The following is a 23,628-nucleotide window of genomic DNA, read 5'->3' on the forward strand; positions in this document are numbered from 1 at the left end:
TGTGCTTTCAGAGGTGTGCTTGGGGTTTACCTGCTTGCAGTGACTTTAAATTCTGTGCTGCATGTGTAGAGGGCGGATGATAATGCAGCAGCACTGGACAGATTGCACTGCAGCTGCTCAACATATTATATAAAATGCATTTAAACACATATTTTAATTTTAAGATTTTTCGTTTTTTTTTAAAATTTGTTCTTTCCAAAGATTCTCAAGCAGTTATGTGACAGCTTGATGAAAACAAGTCTCTGGTAGACAAGAGAGGAATTTTTCTTCAGGTTGTCCTTACGCATCACCATAGAGCAGCAGTGTCAGGAATGAGTTGATTTATGTTGGGCTTATTTTTCTCAAGCAATTTTAGAAGTGGTTTAAGATGTCATTTTTTTTTTTTAAATGTCAGTATATTTCACCTTGGGTTATATTCATCCATGAATGAATTCATCCATAAATCTTAAGGTTTTCTTTAGATAATCATCATTCTGGAATCTCATGGGGAACAGAATTAATTGTTCTTTATGCTTGAAAGAGCTGTTTCCAGACCTGCTCTTCTTACGGCATAGGAAAGTCATATTTCTGGGGTGTTTCAGATACTGCCCTGTTCTCGCTAGGGTGACACAGAGACTTCCACGGCAAGGATATGATGGATCATATGCTGGGTCATATGCTGCACAAACCTCAGCTAACTGCTTAACCACTCTGATACCTAACATTGCCATTATGATTCTGCCTTGAGGTATCTCCCTTGTTATAACTCATGAGTGTCTGACAAATGGCTTTTAGGTCTTCAGTATCTTGAGGTGTGGCCTCCAAACCAGCATTCTAGAAGCTGCTGTAATGGTAGAGAAAGTGTTCTCTGGAAGTACATATGCAGTTTCAAGCCTTAGCTAATTTAAGATAAAAATGAGAGCAAAATACCGTTTTCCATATTGAATAACATTGTTCTGGGGAAAAAAAAAAAGTATTAAGGGACATGCATTAATGATAAATGTAGAAGTGCAGTGTTATTCATAGTGAGATGACTGCTCGGAGTTAAATTTTTCCTAGTTCTCCATTTCCCATGGCAATCGTGGCTGTCAGTCTCTTTGCTCTTTCCTTCTCACTTCCCTGAGATTTTTATTATCATGATCTGAGCTGTAGGGATTAAGCATGCCTAGAGGTGTGCTAAAACTAAGATTATGTTGTACCTCTCTATTAACTGCTAAAATCCATGTAGCTATGTTAGCAGTACAGTGTTGTAACTGAAGCCAAAAGTCTGAGCTAAGGACTAAAAAGAGGTGGTTCTGGGAGGGGCTGCTGATAGTAATTGTTCCAATAACTTGTTTCCCAGATTGCAGCAGACTCCCATTGCCTACAGTGCACGGGATCACAAGTTAGGCAGTTGAGATAGCTAGATCACATTGATTCCTGATGCTGCAAAACATCTAGAGTCCTGTTTGAAATTCCCATTGTGAAGAAACAACCTAGTCTTGTTTTAATGTACAAAATGCACTGAGTAGTTGCATTTTGAATGGAAGGGATATGGAACAATCTTTTTGTGTACTAGATACCTTTAGTGTCACTCATTTATCAATAATGCATAAATTAATTATTATATCCTAATAATCAGTTCCTTCTTTCAGCTTAGGGGAAAATGCCTTACGATCAAAAAGAAGTAGCTAGTCCGTTTTTTCTCCTGGTGTTTGGTGTTGAAGACAGGACACGGAGTAAATGGACTAGGGAGGCCAATCTTTCTTTTGTGGAAGAATGTCCTTAAAGCTCTTCTATTTGAAGAGAGCTTCAAAATTCCCCTTCAAGGGAAAAAGGATGGTCTGCAGATTTCCAGATCTCTCTGGACAGTTGATGTGATTGGCTAAATCCCCTCTTATGCCAGTAAAACATATTCTTGTATGATGTAAAGTAGAAAAGTAGCACAGTGACTGCTTTTGTTACAACAGCTGCTAAAGGTGTATTACAGAAGGAATGCAGGAAGAAATAGATTTGCATGTGATGGGGAAGGGAGGAATCTGCTATGTGAATGCCAAAACGAACCTAGGTTAAGCAATACAGGGATGCCACAGCTGAAAGTTCAGGTTCCATCAACTTTCTTCATAAATTGAGAAGTTCCACACGGCATCTCTCTGAAGTAGATGCAGCAGTGATTTCTTGGCTAGTCTGGTACACAGTTTGATTTCTGTTACGAAACTTTGATGCCACCCTTTTACCTCCCCCATTCTGTTTCATGCAGCTAAGTCTATATATTTTTTTCCTTGTTGCTTTTTGTTTTGTAAATCCATTAGTTATCGAAAGACTCTACTTAAATTGACTGTAGTCACCTTGAGGAAGAACTGTATTTGAACTGTTTGTCTTGAAGGCTTCTAAACATCTGTTCTTCCCCATATATATATGTTGTAATAGATGTTCACATGGATTAGGAAATACTTAATGCACACCCAGCATTGTCTCAGGCTATGTCTTTTAAATTGAAATGGGTGGAGTTGGTTTTCAGGGAAAAATTCTGGAAATCCAACTTGAGAGCTTGATATTCTTGTGCATCTGATTGCAAGGCAAGCTTTCCTCCTACAGACCATTTTCTTGAGAATGTGGGAGGGATTGTTAAGATGTTTGGGTTAATAGGGTAAATTGCAGGTTTTGTGTTCCGTGAGTCTTCTTACATGATCAAAATAGAGATTATAAGGAGAGGCTGAATTTGGTAAGTCGATTCTGTGTTTAGGAACATAATGTTAGGTTGATGGGAATATTTCTTTTGGTTGAAGAAAATTGGTATTGCTTAGGAGGTCAAGGACCCTATAGTATGGATTACTCATTTATGCCCCTGCCACCGATTTAAAGCTTGATCCAAAGTGAGTTCCTTAATCTCCAGACCTAAGGTTGCAACCTGCCTATGTTATGGTGAGATGTGAGCCTTAGTATATACATGTATAAATCTTTCAAGTTTTCTCCAAAATGGACAAGCTATTATGAGGCAGATGAATACCTGTACAAGGTGTTTTTGATATGGTTGATGGTTTAATATGGCAGTTGAGTTGGAGTGCTCTAGCTCCTTACAAAATAGAAGAGAATTATATATATATATATATATATATATCTCCTTTATATGTAAAAAGAAAACATATATATACTTCTTTTCTTTTTTCTTCAACTCTTTGCCGATTTTTAAGCAAGGAAGTGCTGAAATGGCAATCAGAGGAGGTGATGCCATAATTTTTACCGATTTAAAGGGTTAGAAGTGGGGCCATGTAGAAAAGAGATGTAAGAAAAATGGGAGCAGATCTCTGTTGGCAAAGAAATCACGTTAGTAGCAAGCAAAAATGGGCGGAAGGTTGCAGTACGGAACATGCACGCTCCTTTGTACCAGTGTTAGAACCAGTACCAAGAAAAAAATAATGAACAAACAAAAAAGCTCACAACAAAACAAACAAAAAACAGCCTGAAGATTTATAATGGCTTCTGATTTTTTTTTTTAAATCATGACAAAGTCTGTCTAGTATATTTTTATGTTCTATATGTTCTCTCTCTCTCTATATATATATATATATTATTTTTTTTTTAAATTAGCTATGCTATCCTGCTTGATAAAGCTGCTTTTCAAAAGAGAAACGGTAGGTGGGGCTGTTTGGTCTCCCCAGTGATGCATGCAAATAGCAGAAATAAAGATAAATTGACAAGAAGCCTTCTGAACTGTGCTGTAACAGTGCCATTTCTGAAACATATAGCTTGTCCCAATTCTTACCTGAGGGTGTTGCCCCAGAAAGTTTTCTGTACACTACTGCACTGAGAAATCCATTGTTGAGAAAACCAAAAGTGGGGCAGGATCTGACAGTTGTCAGCACTTGCATGCCCAGGTCTCATCTTGCCCTTTTCACTTTCAGCTGCTTTGAAGGAGAAAGGGACTGTTGATGCAAATGATATTTTTACAGTCTACCCCTTTTCATACCCATTTTCCTGCAAGGAGCAAACACTCATTATCCCGTTGTTCTTGATCCAGCATCTTGCCTGCTGTCAGGGGCTGGCCTGCATCTGTGATTGCCTTTCCCTAGCTTCTACTTTCAGTCTGTTACTGTGAAAAAACTTTAGTCCTCGGCTTTATTGTTTTTTCTAATTTACCAAAGGAATGGAAAAGTAGTCACGGAGTCTTTAGGGTTTGCTTGTTGCCACTATGGTTCTTAGTACCAGGAATAAAAGTAGCCACCTAAAATGTTATCTTTCTGTTGTTTAAGAAATAGCTTTACTAGTCGCAAAAACATGCTTCTCAATTAAAAAAAAAAATAAAAAAAAATAAAAAAAAACCAGCTTGTTATAAGGGTTACTTCAACACAGTCCTTCTGCCTTAATACCTACTGCACAAACTTGAGCCCAGAACAACAAACACACACACACACACACACACACAAAAGTGAAAATTCTTTGGAATATCAAATGAAGGCAGTTGTATACCTGCAGTCTTGTCTGTGCTTGTATCTTCTGATACCGTGTCCTGTCTTTAAGACTATCAGGCAAAATGACTGTGCCTATCTGAGAGTTCACCTCTGTTTAAAAATCACGTAAGTATATGTGAACATGTGAAAACAATGATTTTTACCTCTTTGTTTTAATAGGAAGATTTAAAATATGTGGCAGAAAACAGCCATGGTTTTCTACAGAATTCTTTTTCCTTACACCATGCTACTTCCTGCTTTTGTTGAAAAAATATGCAAACAAGTGTATTTTTCTAGTCCATTAACGTATCTGTGATTGTTTTGCAGCTTTTGAAATATTTTAGTGTATAGTCAAAGACAGTCGAAGTCCTCTGTGTTCAAATCAAGAGAAACACTACCTTGCTTTTATCACTTCTAATATCATTGAAATTCTCTAATGTGAAATGTTCTTTATGTCTTTGGTGTTGAATTCATTAATGTTGTTTATATAATATAAAGGTTATTTTTCTTTTTGGAGCAAGGAAGAGGGCTAACACTCAGATTTAAGCCTTGATTTTGCTTTAGGTTACATGTATTGATGTTTAGTAATAACATTATGTTGATGCTCCTTGTTCCATCAGCTTTCCAGCGTTGTTATTCATAATACTAGATTTATTTCACAGTACTTGTGAAATATGTGTAAGAGTGACTCAGTCTTGAAATACTACTATAGAAAATTCTGTTTTAATGCATTTCATCCTTTTTTGTCTGGGCTTTCTAACAGAAAGAATCTGGTTGTCACCTTTTGTCTATATGGTGGAAAGGGAATCCACCTGTTTATAGGGTATAAGGTCTATCACAGGTGTTTTAGCAGTACCTAGGACAGCAGCGGAATTATTTACAACTGTAAGGAATTATCCCAAAGGTTAAGCTGAATTTCTGTCCTTCTGAGATGGCCATTCAAGACGTTTTCAGTCTTTGGCATGCCTGTTGGTACTGTCAGGAAAGGGGGATGGTATTACTGCTACCAGTAGTTAGGTCAAATGTATACTTCCTGTGGATGAAACTAGGATAAGAGCCAAGACCTGAATTTAGCATTTGGTAGATAGCCATTGAATGTAAATGGATTTATTTCTTTTGTTACTTCTGTTACAGATTAGGCACAGACGTTGCTTCCCCACTTGGAGGTTGCAAGTTACACTCCATTGAAAAGGACTGACAGAGGGAGTGGGACTCGGGACAGTGGGGAACATGAAGATAAAAGCCTTTGTACTCTAACAGAGTCTCATCTTCTCCACCATCTAGAGAATTTCCATTGGAAAGAAACCTTGAAGGTTGCAAGACAAGTCCAAGATGTGCAGTTCAGTTGCTCCCAGGCTGTGGTTCTTAACAGACCGTCGCATCAGAGAAGACTACCCTCAGCAGGAGATCTTGAGAGCCTTGAAGGCCAAGTGCTGTGAAGAGGAGCTAGATTTTCGGGCCTTGCTGATGGATGAAGTGGTCCTGACCATTGAGGATGGAAATCTTGGTGAGGATGAGATAATGCTGGGAAAGTGCTGAAAGGGTCCGTGTAAAAAGATTATAAAATGAAGCGTGTATACTTTTTGATAATGAATTCCACGTGTGCCAGACTTTTATATTTAGATATATCATCTAAATCATGTACATGTACATGATACCATATGCTTTAGCATTTATTATGATAATCAAATCTAATTATTAACTTTGTCAATTTCTGTTAGAAATGCTTTTGTCTTTCCTTTGTAGTACAGACAGTAGGGTTGCTTTAGTTTGTTGATTCCAGGATAAGGACTATAGGACCTCTGAATTAAGTCAAAATTAGTGAGTTTCAGTGTTACACAGATCCTTCAAGTTCATATATCGTATTTTAAAAGTTTTAGGGGACTTTTTTCTTCTTTTTATGTGATGGCTCCAAGATATCAAACACATTTGAACTGAAATAAAAGGAATTTTCAGTGAACAGTACAAGCTATTAGGGAGGTAGAGGTAATAATGTGACATCAGTAAAGCATGCTGCTGTACAGGTGGGTATTTATAAAGAAAAGAAAGGGACTGACATATAAAGTATGCACATCAGAATAATTTGAACAATGACTACAACTTAAGGTGTTTTAAACTAAATTGTAACATTTCTGTTCTGTTTCCTGATTAGCTTTTTTTTTGGTGGTGATTAAAAATGAAAAGACATTAAGGTGAGTTAGAAGTGTTAAGTAAAACAATGCTGCACATAGTAAGTTTATGTACAGGAAGAATACCACCAGTCAATCTTTTTAACACTATTATAATGCTTTTATAATGATTTTTAGAAGTTTTTTAGTTTGAATTTCCTAAAGGAAAGAGACTGCAATTGTTTTGCATGTGTACCTCTTCCGTTCCTCTTCCCAATGTATCACTCAAAAAAATATCATTGGAGATCCAGGAAGGAATTACATTCCTGCGAGTTGTGTTTGAATAATTTCTGTGTAGGAAGAAGATACACAGGTACCCACAGCCTGAAGAAGAGGCTGCCATGTTAGCTAATGCTGTGTTTCTTATTGAGGAATCTATATAGGAGGGAAAGCTTAAAACTGACTCTGGGGATAAGCTTTGGTCAGTGTTTGTTTACCATATTATAACATGAATCAATCAAGGATAAAATGGAAATGAGTGGGAAAATGAGTGTTTACTACTAGAAAATGAGTGTCTACTACTAGACACCATTCTTCTACTACTAAACATTTCTACTGCTAAATTTTCATTTTGTTATTTTTTTTTGTTAATTTGTATTGTTAGTTTTTATTTATTTTTTTATTCTGAGACGTCAGAGATTTTTTAATCAGAGACTTGAAATTCTGCAGGATGTCTTCAAGTCAGAGAAACTTCTTGTCAGAAAATCTGAACATCTTTTTGCCTTGAGTATGCAGTAATCTGGACAGTATGTTCTGCTAAGGCAGCCAACCAGGACTGTGGCTGCAGTCTCTGAGATTCATAATTTTCCCTTTAGGTTTTCAGTACTGTTTTTATTTCATGGTGATGTTTTCTTTCCTGTCTTCTGCCTGTATTTGGAGTATTAGTTATGGTAAGCATGAACTGTGGTCCTTTCTGTTCTCTTCCATTTAATGCTGAAAGAAGAAAAGATATAAAGTATGCAAACTGGAGAACTAATACCAAGAAATGTATAGTATAAGAATGAGAAAAAATAAGGAAATAACTTGAAAGAAAAAGCAGAAAAAGGAAATTTGTTTTCATATGAGTTCATTTAAAACTGTGTTAAGTAACTAACCTTTGCAAAAGAGCAAGTTTAAACACTCTTGTTTTTTATATCAGACAGTTCTTTCTTCTGGAAAGAGATGAAAAATTGTGCCCCTTAGTTTTTCATTTTTCTTTTTCCCAGTGCTTGTCCACATGTATTGGGAGAGATTTCTGGTTGAGGGTACATATAAAAGTTATGTGCTGCATATTCTTCATTAAAGTGCTCAGTTGGCCTAGGAAAAAAGGTGTCCTGGAACAAAATTCAGTAGTTAATGCATTCTGTACCCTTTCTGTAACCTGCTGTTGTGTGAGGGGTCCAGACTGAGTAAAATTTTGTACGACATAGAGGGCTTCATCAAGAGTCTGAATATTCAGTGGACAATACCTGTTTTCGCCTCCACATTTATTGTTTTTGTTGAAAGCTTCGCAATACACGTCTCAAACTCTGAGGTTAATACATCATATGGAGGAAGTAGTAGGCTTTCACATACTCAAACTTGTGATTTGGTCTTTTTTTTTTTAATTCCTTAAGATCTAGGTAATTTCTTAATTGTTAAGAGAAAGTCAACTTGACTTTGTAAAGTTAACAATTGAAGGAAGCTATTTAAAACTTTGGAATGTGGCATTCTTGTACATGATATAATCAGTGATACTTCTGTGTGGTCTTGATGGCTGTCAGAAACATGGATGAAGAGCTCAGAGACCAAAAATTCAGCATAGTACATGAAGAAGCTTGATGTCGTTTGCCTTACAGAGGGAAAGTGGAAAAGACACTTAACTTAGGAGGAGTTAGCAGCACAGCAGGACAACACGTACTGAGGCTGAAAACTGGCCCTTTTATTAATTATGTTGTATGCTTTGATGGTAGAGCATGCTGATGTAAATATCACTGAAGCCCAGAGCCAAAGACAGATCTTAAAATTTGAGCAAAACTATGACTCTTTCAAAATCTGTATGTCAGAGAATGGTAAGAGTTACCATGTACCATGCCAAAGGGAGAGAGCGAGCTAGGGTTATTTCAGTAAGTGGTCACAGCAGTAGCAACTGGGTCACAACTCTTCTGTATTGCAGGGTTGGATGGGAAGTGTGGCTGGATCTGCAGGTAAGCCAACAGCCAGCGTGGGTCCAGTAGGCCCTGCTGGTGCCTTTTCTTCTACAGCCAAAACCGGGGATGACCCAGCATCCCTAGCATCTTCCTGCCCCAGCATTACTGGCTACGTGATGAACCTGTATCAGGGTTTTTCTGAGTCTGCTGGAGAATTGTGTGCAGCTCAATATCTGTATGATAGGTGCCTGAATGCAGCATGAGTCCAAAAGTGATTGGAAATGCAAATTAAGAAATGTAGACTTAATTTTTCCTTTAGGTTTAGAAGGGAACGCTTAACTATTACCAAAACAGGTTAAGTGTGCATAGACATGAGTTCAACAAGTAGTTTTTGAAAGTGATTATGGCTTATTCCCCATCTTAGTAAGTGCAGAATAAATAAATGGAAAATTCCAGATGCATAAAACAATGGTTCTTCAGTGTGCTGAACCTGCTGAGGTGGTTACTGAATCAGAAATGTACAATACGGGCACATGGGAAAGGACAGAGATACATGTTTGGGCAGAAATGTAGGGTAATGTTGCAACTGTTTTGATTTAAGGTGGCTCAGACTATGGTGCAGCCATAGCCTAAGATTCTTAAGAGAGAAATTCTAGAAGCTAAACCAGTCTAATAATAATTTGCTACTGAATGGAGCAGCCCTGCTCCTCTTCTGCTGTTCCAGCCTTGTTGGTGCTGCTTGCTGTGTTATAAGGGCTTTATTTATCTTTGGGCTTGCTTTCATGCTGTAGCTAAGCTAATCTAACCCAAAAAAGATTGATCAAATTCTCTGTTCTTTTGCAGGATCTGGCAATTGTATGATCCAAGTGGGCTAATTTAATGGAACACTAACTTTGTCCAAATATTTAACAATTTTCTGTTGGGGTAGCTTGGTGCATCAAATCGTTTTGTGGTTATGCAATTGCAACCTCTAGTAGAAGAGAGCAGGGGAGAAGGTGGCTGCTCTTTTGGGCAATGGCTTGTATCGAGGTGGATATAGTTACAGATTCAAAGCATAATTTAAAACTGGAATTTTCTTTTGGACAGGAAATTCAATAGTATCAGCAACAGGTTTCTTTTGTTTGCTTGCTTGGTGTGTTCCTGTGAAGCGTATGCTGTTTGCTGCTGTAAGGAAAGCACTGGATTCCTAAATTAAATGGCTGATAGTTTAGTCTGGCAATTTCTATATTCATTTGAAACAAATAGCAGATAATTTAGCAAATTTAGCATGACGTTTTCAGACATGCATCTGAAGTCTTAACAGTGAGTGCTGTTAAAATGTCTAATTTTTAAGTATGTGTCTGTTTGCTAGCCTAATGATATGACCGGCTTGGAGAATTTGAAACTAGACAGATTAAAGCTTGTGAACAGGTGCACAAAGCCTAAAGGAAGTCAGAATTTTGAGAGTTAGTCAGCAGGAGACGAAATGTAATTGATGGATTGTCTCCTTTTTCTGAATAGAGCGCTCTTTCTGACCTGTCTGTAGGGCTTAGCAGAAATCTTCCCCACAGATTACACACCTTAACTGTAGAGATATGGAATTTAAGAGCTGTTGGTTGATGAAGGACTGCTTACGTAACTTTGGATCTTTCATTCATTAAAATCTATACAACAGTGTCTTCACTGAAATACTCTGCTAGCAGAATAGCAGAACTAGCAGAATTTTGAGATCACTGAACCAATAACATATCAATTCCTTTATTGTACGTATTTGGAATCTCTGTTTTTTCTATTACTCTCCTGTGAAGGAAATTAGTTTTGAGGAAAGTTGCTTTTGTGAACTTCTAAATATTAAAGGTGCTGGGCTGAGTTGAATTGGAGAGTCCTATAGCATCAAACAAAGTGTGAACCTTTCTTAAGAGCTTCTTGACATTTCTTTGGGGACGTAAAAGCAAGTGATCAAGATGCAATAGTCATCTGTGCTTAGGCAATAATGCTTTGTGCATGATCAGGTCTTTTCTGTAGTCAGGTGTATGACATCAGGGAAGTGATTTCATTGTCATTTTTTTTTTTTCAGAGGAAATATTTAGAAGATTCGTTCCTCTAACTTGGTAACGATTGCTGGTATGATGGTTTGGGTTTCCTGTGTGGGCCTGAAATCTGCAGTGCTAGTCAACTATGTCGTTTAAGTCTTTAATCTCGCAAAATCTATTTTTGCATATGATCTGTCCTTCATTTCTAATTTGGTCTAAACAAGTAATGAACAGTTCTGGTCTTTTTCTTTTTTCTCACACTGGATTAGATAGCATTGAAAATAAACATGGATAAGTATTATAAGTATATTTGAAGTATAAAGTAAAGAAATACTTAAGTATAAAGTATAGAAGGCTGAAGGAAAAAGGGTAAGGCTATTAAGTAACTGTTTTCAGTGTAATGGTTAGAAAAGCATTCAGCTATATCCGTGTTAAAAGAGAGCTTTTACATCTACAGAATGGTATTTACATCAAAGTCAAGATTCTTAATATTTACGAATCATCTTTAAGTCACCTTGAAGACTATTTTCTGACATACAGTCACCTCTTCTTCCTGCTGATTGTTTCAGCAGTCCCCTGGCACTTGTCTGTCCAGCAGTGCACCTTACTCTAAGAGCTTTTCCTGCAGTGTGTAGCAAATGGCTCTGGGAGTGACAGAGCAGAGGCAAGTGGCCTTGGCAAGGTGCCTTGTTGAACACTGCAGAGTTGGCCCGTTTCCTGCTACTAACAACAGCCAGAGCAGCCATTTCTTCCACTGCAGTCTTGAAAAATTGGTTTGTAACTCAATAGTGAGAGGTGGAGAGCAAACTGCATTGTGTGCAAAGGACTGGAAAGGGGTTAGAAATTAAGTGAATTTTGTGTTGGTGGAAGTGTTGTGCTCAGAACCACTTGAGACCGTCTCTCAGAACCACTTGAGACTTTCACTGCAGAAATGTGTGCCTTGCCATTCTAATTGATGTTAAACATTATAACAAGCACTGCTAGCAGACAACCATGGACTGTGTAGAAGGTATTCTGGAATGGTGGCCCTGTTTAGAGGCAGACGAATATGTTACATTATTTAATATTGGGATGGTCACAGCCAGACACATCCCTGATAGAAGAAGCAGCAAATCAAACATCTGCTTTATTGTCTTAGAAACATAGTTTAGCAACAGTGCATTTCAGCTGCAGTGTGTTTTGGGAAGAATTGTTGCTTTCTTTCAAAACTGTCACTCCAAACACAACTTTCTAATGGTGCATTTGCGAAGACAGGATTTATGGTCTGTGAGCCTAGATATCCTTGCAGTTTTCTTCTTTACTTTCAGGGATTTCTGTACTTAAAAGAATGATCTCTTGTTATATCAAGCTGATACTAAAGAACAAAGGCTAAAAATGAATTTGATCTTTTTAGAATTGTTCAGTTTTTTTCACTTAATGTCAGTAGGTCATCTGTGGTGGATCAGGGCTCAGCCCAAAATTACCTTTGCAAGGTAGAGAGGTAGGAACATTTCTGCACAGAAAGGTATTACTATGGCCATTTCAGCAGGCAGTTTTAAGGACTTTTTGTTTGTACGTGTTCCAGAATGGTCAGTCAGGAAAATCAGACTTTTAGGGCACATCATTTTGAACATACATGCATGTCGTCATATCTGAAAATGTCAGAAACATCGCCAGATTCTGGATTGTTGTAAGAATTCTCAGGAATGGCCATCTGGGGGAAAATAATGTCAAAAAGATGAAAGAAAGAAGAAGGAGGTTTTTCCATACATCATAGCCAAGGGATGAAAATTAGCCTCATGTGTCATAACACAGTCTTTATCAAGAGTATGGCTGGGGGTTTCCCTCCCATTTTTCCAACTGTTCCTGTTCTAGTGGGAATTAATCCAGGTGCATCTATGAATAAAATGTGGATTTTTTTTTCCTTCTTTCAATTAAGTTTTACTAGTGACTAATTTGGCTTCCAAATGGTAGGAATACATTTGAATGAAAAGAGAGGGAGAGAATTTTGCTTCTTCTAAGATCAAGTAAAAGGTAATCCAATGGAATACTTGAAGGCTTAACGTGAAGGAAGTTTCTTCTTTCTCTGTTTCTTCCCATACCTAAATACATGATGTTGGATGGTAGAGGCAGAAGTATTGGAGAACAAGATATACCCAGTACTGGCATAGTGGAAAAAGGAGTATCAGATGAGGCAGACTAGTAGTTTTGGCAAGGGTGAGGTAAAAAGACTAAACAGGCCTGTTTCCTCTTCTGTGTTTTTAGCTGAGAAGGTGGGTGGGTTGCACTGAGACAGTAAATAAGGTGGATTATTTTATTTATGGTCATAGCATAATGCAGAATCACAGAATCACAGAATTTCTAGGTTGGAAGAGATCATCGAGTCCAACCTCTGACCTAACGCTAACAGCCCTCCACTAAACCATATCCCTAAGCTCTACATCTAAACGTCTTTTGAAGACTTCCAGGGATGGTGACTCCACCACTTCCCTGGGCAGCCTGTTCCACTGCCTCACAACCCTTTCAGTGAAGAAGTTCTTCCTAACATCCAACCAAAAACTCCCCTGGCGCAACTTAAGCCCATTCCCCCTTGTCCTATCACCAGGCACGTGGGAGAACAGGCCAACCCCCACCTCGCTACAGCCTCCTTTAAGGTATCTGTAGAGAGCAATAAGGTCACCCCTGAGCCTCCTTTTCTCCAGGCTGAACAAGCCCAGCTCCCTCAGCCGCTCCTCGTAGGACTTGTTCTCCACGTCACTGAAATAATAAGCTCAAAATCCATGCTATCAAACCCTGTTTCTTGGCAGTTTCTATCTAAAGAAGAATTAGATCTACATGTAGCACATATGTAGGTGAATATGTAGCGGTCAGAAGATCAGAAAATATCTCTCCTGAATTCTGAGAACTTGATTTGAAAGTGTCCTCAAGGTATTTGACTGTTGTTTTGTTGCAGTGGTACTGTGGAACTTCTCGGGGAGATTTCCTTTTAATTTATGTATTTGCAATATTGTTGCAGAAGAGGAAGATGGTTTTTACAAGTTGTGTAAATGTTCCATTTCGTTCTGGTTATAAACTGTTTATTGGTTGAGAATTAGTTTAGGGGTAGAAATGTAGAAGACAGCTGTTAAATCAAAATGCAGACATGATTTTTGTTTCATGTCTCTATGATAAGCTCACCATCACAATGTTCTGTGATTCTATGTTGCATGCCCCAGTCACTGGGAAGGGATAAATGTGTTTAAGCTAGCCCAAGTCAGTTGCTCTCTTCAAATTTCTTTTTAATTAGTTGTTCTGTTTTTACACTGTAGGTTGGGCTGAGCTCTCTGTATGCTACCATGTGCTGGTCTGCTGACTCAATCAGACATTCACACTCGACTCTCTCCTGGTGAAAAGTTTGCTCAACCAAGTCATCTGAGAGTCAGCTGATCCCTGTAACTGTTACAACTCTTCATCTTAAACCCTTTCTTTATTGTAAGATAAGGTCAGCTTTCCTTACAACAGGTCTGGGCAATCACTCCCTACATTCTTCAAAGAGCTTCATGGGCATGTTGCCCTTTGTTGCCCTTACCCATCTCCTCTGAGCCTTCTGAGGAGATTATTGATCCATTATGGGGAAGGGAAGAGCTAGCAGCATAGAGAATTTGCAGTCTGGGGCATTTGCCTGCAGGTGAGAGACTTTCGTTAAGTGCTCTAGGTGACCCTGCTTGAGCAGGGGTATCAGACTAGATGAGCTTTGGAGGTCCCTTCCAGCCTCAACCATTCTGTGATTCTACCTCAGATGAGGGTAACAATGGAATATCAGTGTGTTTTCTCCAAGGTTTAGTAGGAATTTAGTAGACATTTGCATTATATAATACAGAACGTATTGACACGAACAGAGAGAGACCAACTTAAGAATACCGTGTAGCCTAATGGCTCTGTCAGTATTTGGGTAAAGTCTTCAATATCCAAATAGCCGTCCATGAACGAAGAGGTACTTGCAGTATCTCCACCACTACCAAATGGAAATTGTGAAAAGTGCCAACCCAGTTCACAACCTTTGTGAACCCAGTGTGAAAAGTCAAGCTGCTTCTGAATTTCTTTTTATGTTTCAGGTACTACTGTGAAGGTCTTGAATTAATCCTATTGCTTTCCCCTATACCTAATAAAAAATACTTAATTTTACATTTAGCTTTCAAAGCTTCTTGGAATACTCAATTGAGAATCATCTGAGAATTTAGTTTTTGAAGGGAATCTTTACTTGGGTATATTACAACAAATTAGATTTGGTACTGAAGGGAATTATGGCCTTCAGTGTTTTTGTTAGTTTGTTTTTGCTGTATTGGGAACATTTGTTCAAACAGTATTTTTATAAAGTGAAAATGCCATATTTGATGGTGGAACAAAAATGTGTATGTTGTTTCAGTATAGACAAGTCTGACAGTAGTAGTAGTTTATTTGTGGAGACTGAGATAACTTTTTTTTTTTCAGTTTAAATGCTGTGAAACACTGTAATTGTTTTACTTAGTAGTCTCCGAGTAATTTTTATCTGAAAACCTCAGGGCTTTTTAAAAACACAGATTAAATCCTCAGTAATATTCTTACAGAATGAGTGCAATGGTTTGCCATGTTAACCGATGTACAAACAATATATGGGACAGTTAAAAGGCTTGTCTAAGTCACTACAGTTAAGTAGAAGACTTATCTACCCCTGTGACTAGGTTACTAGCTGCTTGCTTCTATATACTAAGGCCACTGTTTCTAACTTAATTTACTGTTTTTTTTTTTTGTTTTGTTTTCATGTCTGAATGAGTCACCACCTAACTGTTGCAATTGCTGGTTTAGTGACATGCTTACTTCTGAAAGTCAGAGGATTTATTGAAAAATATAATTTCAGACTGACACTCAAAATAGTAAATGGATGAAATATCCTAACATGTAATGCCTTATTCCCTGCTTTCCAATAAGAAGAGCACATTCCTTCATCTCTTATGCATGGAATAAAGCAAAAATGTTTTCATCTATTGGCCAAGCAGGTAACACTGACACAAAACTGGTACTTTGCTTAGTTTGGGCCAGGATATCTTGCATTTAACTACTGATTCTGTTTGTAAGCAACATACTCTATCAATGACACATTGTATAAGGTGATCTTTTGACATTGTGGATGGGTCTGCCTATCTTAACATTACAAGTGGCCCAACTTTCCTTGTAAGATAGATTTTTATTGTTTATTACTCGCATCCCCCTCCTTCCCTCCTCCACCTTGGAATATTTTTTTGAAGACAGTTTCGGAAATTTTTAGCAAAATAATTCAGTTGATGGAGAGCACTTCAGACAACAACAACAATAAAAATCTTTTTCTCTAAATCTGTCATGATGTTTTTGGAAGAACTAGCTTGGAATAGAAACTTAGTTTGGCCAAAGTGGCTATTACTTGTTATATGTATGAAAGTAAACGTAAATTTGTCCCTAAATATTACCCTTTCAAAAACAGTCTGCTAAGCATCTTAAAGAGGCTCGTTAAGCTTCACAGCTAAAACTTCTGAAACATACCACTGTATTAGGCAAAGAAGGGACTTCTGGTGGTGTGGCCTTGTCTGCAACAGGATGGGCTACAATTTAAAATGGAGATTTTCTTCCATGTTCATTATACCTCCTCTCATGGATACAAAGACCTCATTGGGGTAAATTGCACCATTCATATCTAGCAGGGACAAAAAGAGTGAAATTGGTCTGGGACTGGGGACTTCTGTGTCAGTGGGGAAGAATCTGCTGAGGAGGCAGTGTGCTTTCCAAAAATGTTCGGACAAGAAACAAGGTAACAGGAAGGGATACAGTGAAACTCTTGTTAAATTAGACATCAAGAAGGAAATTGGAGCTGCAAACTGGTGAGAGCATACGTTGTGAGTTGAGACCTCTCTGCGAAGAGATGCAAACTGAACAAAGAGCCTCAGAGAGAAAAAAGGTTGGAGGCAAGGCAGGAAAATGGGTGTCAAGGGTGGTATTCAAAATTGCAGGCAAAGAAGCTATTTGACAGTAGGAGAAACTGAAATTTGGAAGTGAGCTGGGTAAATAAGGAAAACATAGTAAATGTGGGACAGTAAGGGAATGGAAGCCCAGAGGTTATGTCCAGGGAGATGAATCCTAGAGGGAGAATGGAGAGTGATAAACTGGGGGCAGAATAAGCTGCATGCGGTAGTTGCTCACTTCCAAAACCTGGAATGGAATCAAAGCTTCCAGAAGTTTTCTCTCCTGCGGAGAAACATCCCTCTTCAAGCTGCTATCACAGATACTTGCTGACAGTAGAGTCCATTCAGCTTAGGTGCTGGTCCTCATGGAGGCTCCTGACCCCGTGCTGCTGACACTTAGTTCTGTCAGCTCGTGTCAAAGATCTGTATAGGAGACGAAACTGTTGTAACCCTTGTGCCCTATTCCACCACAGCATCATACACGTGTTATTTAGATGCTAAGTGTTTAAATTTGCTTTTGATCCTCTACAAATGTAAAATTAAAATACTAATAAGAGTGGCAACACGAAAGACCCCCAATTTAGAGCTTCAAAAAGAAGTTTGCATTTTTGTGTCCTTTCTTGTATATTTGTTTTTGGATACATTTTAAATCATTTGATCACATGCTTCTTTTTCATTAGCCTCTTAAGTGTACAGGGTGGTTCTACTCTGGGAACATAAATTGTGGCATAGCGAAGGAGAGGGCAGCTTGTAGGAGGCTTTCTTTTTTTGTTATATGAACTGGTGACAATTGAAGTAGAACATTGCTGGAAGACAAGTATGGTGATTTAAATTGGACTGTTCATACACTGCCTGTAATTGCACGTTTTTCCATTTTCTGAGTTCCCAAACTTTGATTACTAAGATAAGCTTTGTGAAAAGTGCTGAATACTTGCGTACACAAACAAAATAAATCAGAGCGGCACTGGAAACTGAGAAATCATGGTCTCTCAAATGTAGCATCCAAAATTACTTCTTTACCTCTTATCTCTGCGTTTCTCATGCCTTTATAGGAAATCAGTAGAACACTCACTGGTTTCCTGTGGTGCCAACAAAATAAATTAAGATTGTGAAGCACTCAGATGTTACTGTGATAAGCGGAATAGAGAAGACTTATGAAAAAATTAATAACTGTGTGTTTTAACACATCAATCCATGGACTAACTAAACGAAAATACAGTGCTGAGTAGTTGCTTGTTAAGTGAGTGCTGTACCTCCTGTGTACTGCATGAGATAAATGCTGTGGGGAAAAAATATTTGTTCATGTAATTGAAGATTATGTGAATAGGCCAGCAGATCAATGTTACGGGCATACCCTTCGGCGTGGCTTTTTCTAACCTTTATGTGCTTGACTTTGCAGCTTTAATAGTTTTCTTTTAATGTAGTTTTTTAGTGTAATATTGTATGCATACATTTTTTGTAATTGATGCATGTGCTATACATACAGACCAGCTGGATGCATCAATGCTGTTTACCAGCAAGGCTTTGGAAAAAAAAAAACAGTAGTGATGTAGTTAAAACCTTTTATTTGTGTAATCCCATATCTTGTCGTTGAATAATGGCCACAGATTTATTTATATTCAAAAACGTGTCTGTCATTGAGGCTGAGGAATTCTTTCACCTGGAGAGGCTGTGCTTGTACCTTGTTCTCTCTCGTACTTATTTTATGAATTTGTAAGTTGGTTAGTCACCATTGCTACTGTACTTCTCAACTGCTTTGGAAAATGGCTTGTTCTGTTACTGGAGCTCTTTTTGTTTGAGTCCTTTAGACAGCACATCTTTCAGCGCGCTCAAATGTTTCATGTTTTACGAGGTGCCATGGAGGTCCTATTTCATGATAAAGAACATCTATCTTCAGTTAAGCACATATATCTGTATGTCTGTGTGTTTATATATATAATCATATGTATATGCGTATAAAAACATATATATGTACACATTACTTCTGCATATCAACTTGAAGTATTGGACCTTCTGTTCCTGAATGAATAACAGACCCACAGATGAGCTGCAATCTTAGTTCTGTGGCCAGGCAGGATGCTGTGCTGTAAGTGGAGAAATTTTAATATGCAGCAGCAAGAGAACACCAGTACATATGAGTGAATCTGGCATGGCAGAGTCAGTCAGTTGTTATGGTCTTGAAATAAATTTTTTAGGAGTTCAGAATTTTCGGCACGAAACACACGTATCTTTTAGCTCAGAAAGGATTGCTGAAAGAAAACTGCCATTTTTTTAGCTTTTTGGCTTTCATTCCTATAGCATGCCCTTTCCTCCTCAGTGAAGAAGGTCTTTATTAATAACAAAAGAGTCCAAATCAGGTTCTCTTGCTAGCGATACTGAGTGTCCCTGTTTCCCTGACTCAGGTGTTATTTATAAATGTCAAGTATACTGGGATTAAAATTTTAACTGTCCTTTGCCTGGGTTGCCATCCATCTATTGCCGTCTTGGCTAATTCCTAGTGAGACAGACTTTTGGTACTTGCACCTTAAAAAATCATGAAAGGGTTGGAATAGCTCTTACGTGTTCCACAAAACCAGGCTTGAGCTCAACTCAGAACCTAATGGTGACTAACATTTGTGCCACTGACAACCTCTTGCATCTGCACCTGTATGTAAAGGAGTTTATTGTTGGATGACTACTTGCACTAGGAGGATGGAATAGTGATGAGATTTTTTTTTTTTTTCCTTATTAGCTTAACAATGAAAATTTTACACTTTTTTTTTCCCTTTGTTTGATTTTCAGACAGGGTTTGCCTGTACTCATGTACTGAATTTCTTCTGAAATAGCATTCCAGATGTCACTGTCATCAGGGAATCAGGCCGTGCCTCTTCTTTCCTGCCCAACTGTCAAACCTGTGGAGGGAGGCACTTTCCACTTTCATCTTGGAGAACTTTCCTCTTATTTTTTTAATGACTGTATTAACTTGTCTAACGATCTTGAAAGAAAGGACATTTCCCATTGTACCCACAAATCTCATCTGAGCTGTGAAAGAGTGCATTGTGGACTATTTGTCCTACTCTTGCAGCCACATAAGAAGCCAGGCATACCATAGGAGAATGCTAAGCTATAGAACAGTTTAGATTGAAAGGGGCCTGTGAAAATCATCTGGACCAACCTTCTGCTGAAAGCAGGGCCAATTTGAAAGCTAGATCCAGGTTTGAAGTTAGATTAGATTGCTTGGGCCATATCCAGACAGCTTTTAAATACCTCCAAGAACAATGACTCCACAGCCAGTCTGGGCAATCAGCTCCAATGTTTGACTGCCCTCACAGAGGAAAAAAAAAGTAATACACAGTCAAAATGTGTGTGTAAGTTGTATGCATTACTAATTTTTGACTAGCTCATTGCTCGCTGCAGAGCAAAGCTGTGTGTATGTGATCTGCTCCTTTGTGTGGAGCAGAAACCCTCCTCCTCACTTTCACAGCCTTTCTGCAAGAGCCTTTATCAGTTCACCACAGCACTCCAGACATGCAAACTATTCAACCATATTTCTGTGTTTACTAGTGAGATCGTGTTCAGCTTCTCATCAGCCAACACTCCCAAGTTGATCTCAATCCATTCAATCCATTCTCCACTCAGCCTGTATTTGTGAATGAAGAACGGACTGAGAGCAGCCATGAGAAGTACCTAGGGGTGTTGGTTGATAAGAAGCACAACATCTGCTTGCAGGCCAGAAAGCCAACCATATCCTGGGCTGCATCAAAACAAGCATAGCTAGCAGGTCAAGGGACGTGGTTCTCCCCTCTTCTTTGTTCTTGTGAGAGCTCACCTGGAGTACTGTGTTCAGCTGTGGGGCCTCCAATATAAGAAGAACCTTTAGAGCAGGTCCAGAGGAGGGCCGTGAGAATGATCATAGGGCTGGAACACCTATGAAGGCAGGCTGAGGGAGCTGGGAGCCTGGAGAAGAGAAGGCTCCATGGACACCACATAGCAGTCTTTCAGTACCTAAAGGGGCCTACAAGGAAGCTGGAGAGGGATTCTTGTCAGGAAGTGTAGTGATAGACCAAGGTGTGGCCATTTTAAACTAAAAAGGAGTAGATCGAGAGTAGATACTAGGAATACTTCACTCAGAGTGGTGAGGCACAGGCACAGGTTGCCCAGAGAAGCTGTGGATGCCCCATCCCTGGAGGTGCTCAGGACCAGGTTGGATGAGGTCCTGGACAACCTGATCTAATGGGTGGTGTCCCTGCTTATGGCAGGGGAGTTGAAACTAGATGATCTTTAAGGTCCCTTCCAACCCAAACCATTCTGTGGTTCTGTGATTCTATTCATCATACCTTTTCCACTGCATGTGGCCTTCCTGTTCCTCCTTTTTGTTCCTCCACACGGCATGACTGCATGAACAAATACTTAAGGTAGGCTTCCACTCTCACTGCTTTCACAGGGAAAGTGAGAGCCTCACTAATCGTGCTGTCAGGGGTATTCCTCTGCTGCCCTGTATCTCTGCTTCTCTTCAGACTGGTCACCGTCCCCCAGTGACCCTGACTTATATCCCTCCTCATTCACAACAAACCTGTTGAAAAAGATAACCCTAGCTCTACTTGGTCAGAGGGATTCTGTCTCTCTTCAGCAGTCCCCATTCTTCAGAAAGTATCTTGTGATGATAAAAGCCAAAGCCTTGCTTGTGGCAACAGCTGTGAAATGAGATGTTGATAGGGAATAGGTTTCTTCTCCTGCCCAAGCCTTTCCTCTTACGGACCGGATGGAGGAGTACAGTACCTGGTCCTTGTACTCTTCTTCACTCTGGCCCCTTGAGCTTGGAGCAGCTTTTGATACGTTCTGGTTTTCCTTTGGTAGTGTCACCAGTGCACACGTAAATGAGCAGAAAGGTATAGCAGCCCAAAGGCTGCACTAATCTCAGGAATTTCTTCACAGCGTTGCAGATGGAAGCCCTTTGCAGAGTTTGGTCTGCTGAAAGGAGTCTGTACCCTTTGTCACCTGTTGTTGCCTCTGGGTTGTGCTACGTCAGTCAGGTTTAGCTGTATTTGCTGCCATTCCTGGTGGAACTTGTTCCTCCTCACCTGTTACCAGAGGGATCTTCAGATCTGTTGCCAGTCTCTTGCAAGTCTGTTGGAGTCTTCTTCAGGCACACAAACCAGTTACCATTTGCATGAAGGGTTCAGACAAGCTTCCCCAGAGAGCTGCCAATGAGTAGGGGTTACTGGGTGGAGTCACGATAGGCAGAAAGGTAGAGAGAAGTTGCTTAATGACTGGAGGTTTTTGAGATATTCATATCTTGCTTCCTCTTCGTTTTCTGTCAGTCTTCCCAGGATCATTCTGGCCTAAGACTGGTTCAATGTGCGTTCCTCCTTACCCCCTTGGGCTGAAGGGTGAGGCAGGATTCTGAGAGCACATGCCCTTTGTGGATGCTGTGAGGTGAATTAAGGTCTGTGGCTTCAAATGATAAAGGCGCTGTATGTCTAAACTGCATGCCTCAATGCTTGCACTTGTTCATTATGGTAGAATGAGTCCAGCAGCTGGGCTTTTGTCACAGTTTTCTGCAAATGTTTCTTACCTGGCACAGTGGGAGCCACTGGAGAATGTACTATTGGCTCAGGACAGGAGAGCAAAGGGAACAATTGGAGAAAGCAATCTGGTTGACAGACTTGTTTTTGTGAAGTTGGAAGCTGGCCTAGCATAGTGACCATAGAGCTATGAAGAAAAGCACAAAGAAGAAAACCTCACTACATACAATTCTGCAGCCTATAAATGGCAGGATCTTAACAATTTAAGCTGTTCAGATGACTGCTGTTGTTCCTGTGACCCAGCCTTGTCTGTTGCACTGGCTTTTGGGTTGATCAGATGCTGTAGTGAAGGTGGTTCATTATGCAGTGGCATAACCTGCAGAAGTCTGATTCAACAAAAGAACAGGATTGCTTTTTTGCTAGTGTAGGAAGCTTTTCTGTTTGCCAGCATATGCAGCGAGTGCTAGGGAGTGGTTAGTACTACATGCCCCAACAGGATTGCATGTGACTGGAGAGTAAAACTGCTACAGCAGCAGTTTAGAGTGACTTAAATTGTCTTAGAACCACGATATCGTGTAACTGCTCTGTCCAGCATCCTTTTCACACGGGAATTTCTAGAAAGATGTTAATTTCTCCCCTTTTCTTGCTTGGGTCCAAGGTACATAATGTGAAATTAACCATTTTCTTCTAAGAATTATTAATCTTTTCAAATTATTAGAGGCAGAGTTTAGGAGTAACTACTTTAGTAGTTTAGGAGTAATGTAAATTATGATTCTATTACTGAGAATGGATCCAAGGTGGCATTTGGAAATGAGATTTATCTCATTGTGTTGCTGTAAAATGGAGGAACTTAAAAATGTAATCTGCAAATACTTAAAGGAGATTCTTAGAGGAATCTATGCAAGGTGTAGATAAATGAGCAACGGAGACTTGTAATACCAGCTGCTTGTTGAAAAAAAAAAAAAAAAAAAAGCTTCAGTTTCCCATTTCTGACACTAATTTGTTCATGATGAGATCAGCAGCCCCTCACTGATGTTTAAGTTAGGCAGATGCTTATTTCCAAATAAGACAAAGTTTTTGAACTTGTAGTTCGGATAAAATGTAGATAATGATATTTCTGAATTTGTAGGGATTGCTAAACTCAGGGCTACATTTACAGTCCAAAGATTAGTGTTAAGATAGCCTGATCTCTTAACTGTGTTGACTTCAAAGGTTGAAACAAGCTGGCAGTGGGGGATGTCCCTTCTGCTTGCTGTAATCTGCTGCCTCTGAGTTCAATACTACCACTGCTTGATTTCACTTGTTTGACTGATCTGGTTGGAAGGACTGTATGTTTGTGTCTTTCTGAAGAATGCTTTCTTTTAAGGTGGTTATAGTCTATGTGGATTATTTTAATTAAGGAACATAATAAGATAATGTCTAATTAATTAACACGTTTTTGGTCCTAGGTGGAAGCTTCTGCATCCAGAACGGGTAGGAAAAAATACTGTGGCATTA

The 23,628-nt window shown here is 39.1% G+C and overlaps 1 protein-coding gene across 1 annotated transcript in view; it reads left to right on the forward strand.

The window, feature by feature from the left end:
- Positions 1 to 5,741: 5,741 nt before the first annotated feature.
- Positions 5,742 to 23,628, forward strand: part of RIMKLB (ribosomal modification protein rimK like family member B) — a gene marked incomplete at both ends in the record, with an annotated part of 40,136 nt that continues 22,249 nt past the window's right edge. The window contains one exon of the mRNA XM_084305845.1: positions 5,742 to 5,916. Coding sequence (XP_084161971.1) covers positions 5,742 to 5,916 — 175 coding nt within the window. The remainder of the gene's footprint in view (positions 5,917 to 23,628) is intronic.

This window comes from Netta rufina (genome assembly GCF_964035555.1).
Source record: "Netta rufina genome assembly, chromosome: 1".
Taxonomy (NCBI): domain Eukaryota; kingdom Metazoa; phylum Chordata; class Aves; order Anseriformes; family Anatidae; genus Netta; species Netta rufina.